Below are 2676 nucleotides of genomic sequence, written 5' to 3'. Positions count from 1 at the left end.
CATGGCGCTAGTACTTGGTCCAAGTTCTAATTCCGCGAAATATGTAGCAAATCAATATAGCTGTTCCACAAAAGCTGCAAATTGATTTGCTACATATTTCGCGGAATTAGAACTTGGACCAAGTACTAGCGCCATGGACACAAACCTTAATTCGCCTGAACAGATACAGAGTTTCTAAATTTCTAAACAGTTGCTATTCTTTTCATCGGTGTTTTATTAGTAACTCTATTATTTTTTCCAATAAAATCGTTAGTTTGATTTTTTAAGAAATATAACATTTTTTAATCAAAAACTAATGCTAAAGCAACTAGTTTGTATAAATATCCGCTGTTTTATTTGGCGCAATTTGTTGATATCATTACGTACTTTTGTAGAGAGGATAGTTTTGTAGAGAAGATATTTTTGTAGAGACGATATTTTTGTACAGAAGATTTTTGTGGAGACACTATTTTTGTAAAGAAGATACTTTTGCAGTAAAGATATTTTTGTAGAGATTATACTTTTGCAAAAAAGATAGAGTAACAAAATATATTCGGTTGAATTGGAGCTTAGACTTGGTGCTTTTTTTTACCTTTTTTAAAAAGGTAAGATTTTTACGTGATATTCTTTACACGATATGCTAATTCTTCTAGTTGGTCAGCGAACCATGCGATGCAATCCTTGTCACGACGAAACTGATGTGTTGATAGCGAGTCGTCATATGAGCAGTGCAGGTAATAAGCGATGCTAAATACTTCATGGTGCTGATATGCTTTCGGATCCGTATCTATCTTTTTCAGGATACACTCCAAGTCGGCGTAGACGACAAACGGCACACGTTCCTTCCTACTGTGATTGTTAAAACTGAGCCACTTGTCCTCCTCGCTGGGCAATACGATCGCGCAGTCATTTATCTGTTGACAGTCCACGCTGTGGGCTTGCAACTTGACGTTGGAGCTAAAGTAGTGCAAACATCTGGAAAGACAAAAATTTTTAACATATATTTTTTCAAATAAAGTAAGTTTCACAAATCTTGTCGATACTCACCGATCGCAAATGTATTTCTTCTCCTTGTGTTTACTGAGCTGAGAACTGACGAGGCGGGATAAATTCTGTATCCAGACGAAGTGACCCACTTCAGCACCCCTCTGATCTTGTAGGTATAAAAGGTTCACGTGCTTCTCCTCCTTCTCATCGGCAACTCGTAGCGGTACGACTGTGCATTCCTTCTTCTTCTCGACGCTGTATACGTTGATAGAAATACTTTTCAATTGTTCAAATTTTTTCACTTGGTTGAGTGTCATTGGAAAGCTAATGTCTCGCAAGTTTAGCACGTCGCTGTAATATGGATACGACGATTTGCGCTCCGCGTTTCTTTCAGCTAGATAGAGAGCAGCGACCACCGACCAAGCGAAACACGCATTGTCCTTTGATAGTACGTTGATCACCGCTTTCTTTCGTTTTACCACTTCTGGCATGTCTATAGGACATCCTGCGCGCATAGGATTGCACTTGTTCACGTTAATGGTTACGTCGTGTATACGCGGCAGCGCCCACCCGCTATCACGCTCCTGAAACTCTTCGAGTTCAGCTAGAGTCGGACCGATTACGCGCGACTTGTACCACTGTTGTAGGTCCGTTGTAATAAACAGTTCATAGTTTTTTGTATTTATGCATTTATTTGCACGTTTATCACCCGCCACAAACTCTCCGTTGAACATAGTATTCACCTTTACACAATTTTAGCGCTCGATAGTGTCTTGCACATGCTCCATCACGATATCGCGAGCGTCATCGAGAAATTTGCGCGGGTCAATGTACTCCGCGTTAATTACCGCTCCGGTAAGCACGCGACTGTCAAACGCGGTGTCGATCTCGCGCCACGACAGTTGCGCTCTCGAAGAAGTTCCAACACCGCCACCGCCGAAATGTACGAATCGCCTTTCAACTCAGCACTTAACACTCTCAAGTTGCGCGATTCGAGCCACCAGCGATTGTCTGTTACCGATGGATAGCCTCGGACACGGCTATATTCCTCTAGCTCTGCGATACACTCGCCGCATTGCTGCAGCCACCCCAAATAATCACCTAATGTGGTGATCCTGTCTCGGCTCGCTCCACCAGATCTTGCTCTCGTTGTTCCATGTTGTCGCGCTAGCGTCTTTTCAGACTTTATACTGTCCACAAGGTTTTTCTTCTCGATCTCGTATAAAATCTCCTACTGTGATGCGGCAGGCTTCCGAACCGATTATATATATCATAAGAAAGTCAAGGTCAGCAGCCAGGTTTCGGCACTTGACCCCGTGACTCATAACATGGAAATAAGAATACGCGTAGCTGTGTCGGTGGTAATCAGAGGTATAGACATCTTCGGTGATATCTATTACATGCCGATGCAGTAGACGCGAGTTTAAACGTGGAACTTCCTGGCATCACGTGCCTAGATAAGAAAAACTTTTTCAGCAGCCAGGTTTCGGCGCTTGACCCTATGACTCAAAACAAGGAAAATAAGAATACGTGTCCAGGTGTTCGCGCTAATCAAAGGCATCCCGGTGATATCTATTACATGCACGCGCCGCGGATCGCCTCGCGACGCGGGACCTCCCCTTCCCCGCGTCGAGGGATCGCGTAGCGTCGCGGTCCTCCCCCTCCCCGCGCCCGCGCGGATCGCGTAGTGCTGCGGTCCTCTCCTCCCCG

General features: G+C 44.1%; 1 protein-coding gene across 1 annotated transcript; it reads right to left on the bottom strand.

Moving 5' to 3' along the window:
• Positions 1-534: 534 nt before the first annotated feature.
• Positions 535-2061, bottom strand: LOC105556092. Its single transcript, XM_012003166.1, has one exon. It carries the CDS (start codon positions 1698-1700, stop codon positions 1023-1025), a length of 678 nt encoding a protein of 225 aa, XP_011858556.1. The 5' UTR covers positions 1701-2061; the 3' UTR covers positions 535-1022.
• Between the last annotated feature and the right edge of the window lie 615 nt (positions 2062-2676).

Source organism: Vollenhovia emeryi, unplaced genomic scaffold (assembly GCF_000949405.1).
Source record: "Vollenhovia emeryi isolate VEMERY1.0 unplaced genomic scaffold, V.emery_V1.0 DF940351.1, whole genome shotgun sequence".
NCBI classification, from domain to species: Eukaryota; Metazoa; Arthropoda; class Insecta; order Hymenoptera; family Formicidae; genus Vollenhovia; species Vollenhovia emeryi.
The sequence above is the reverse complement of the archived record's forward strand: the minus strand, read 5'-3'. Positions and strand labels throughout refer to the sequence as shown.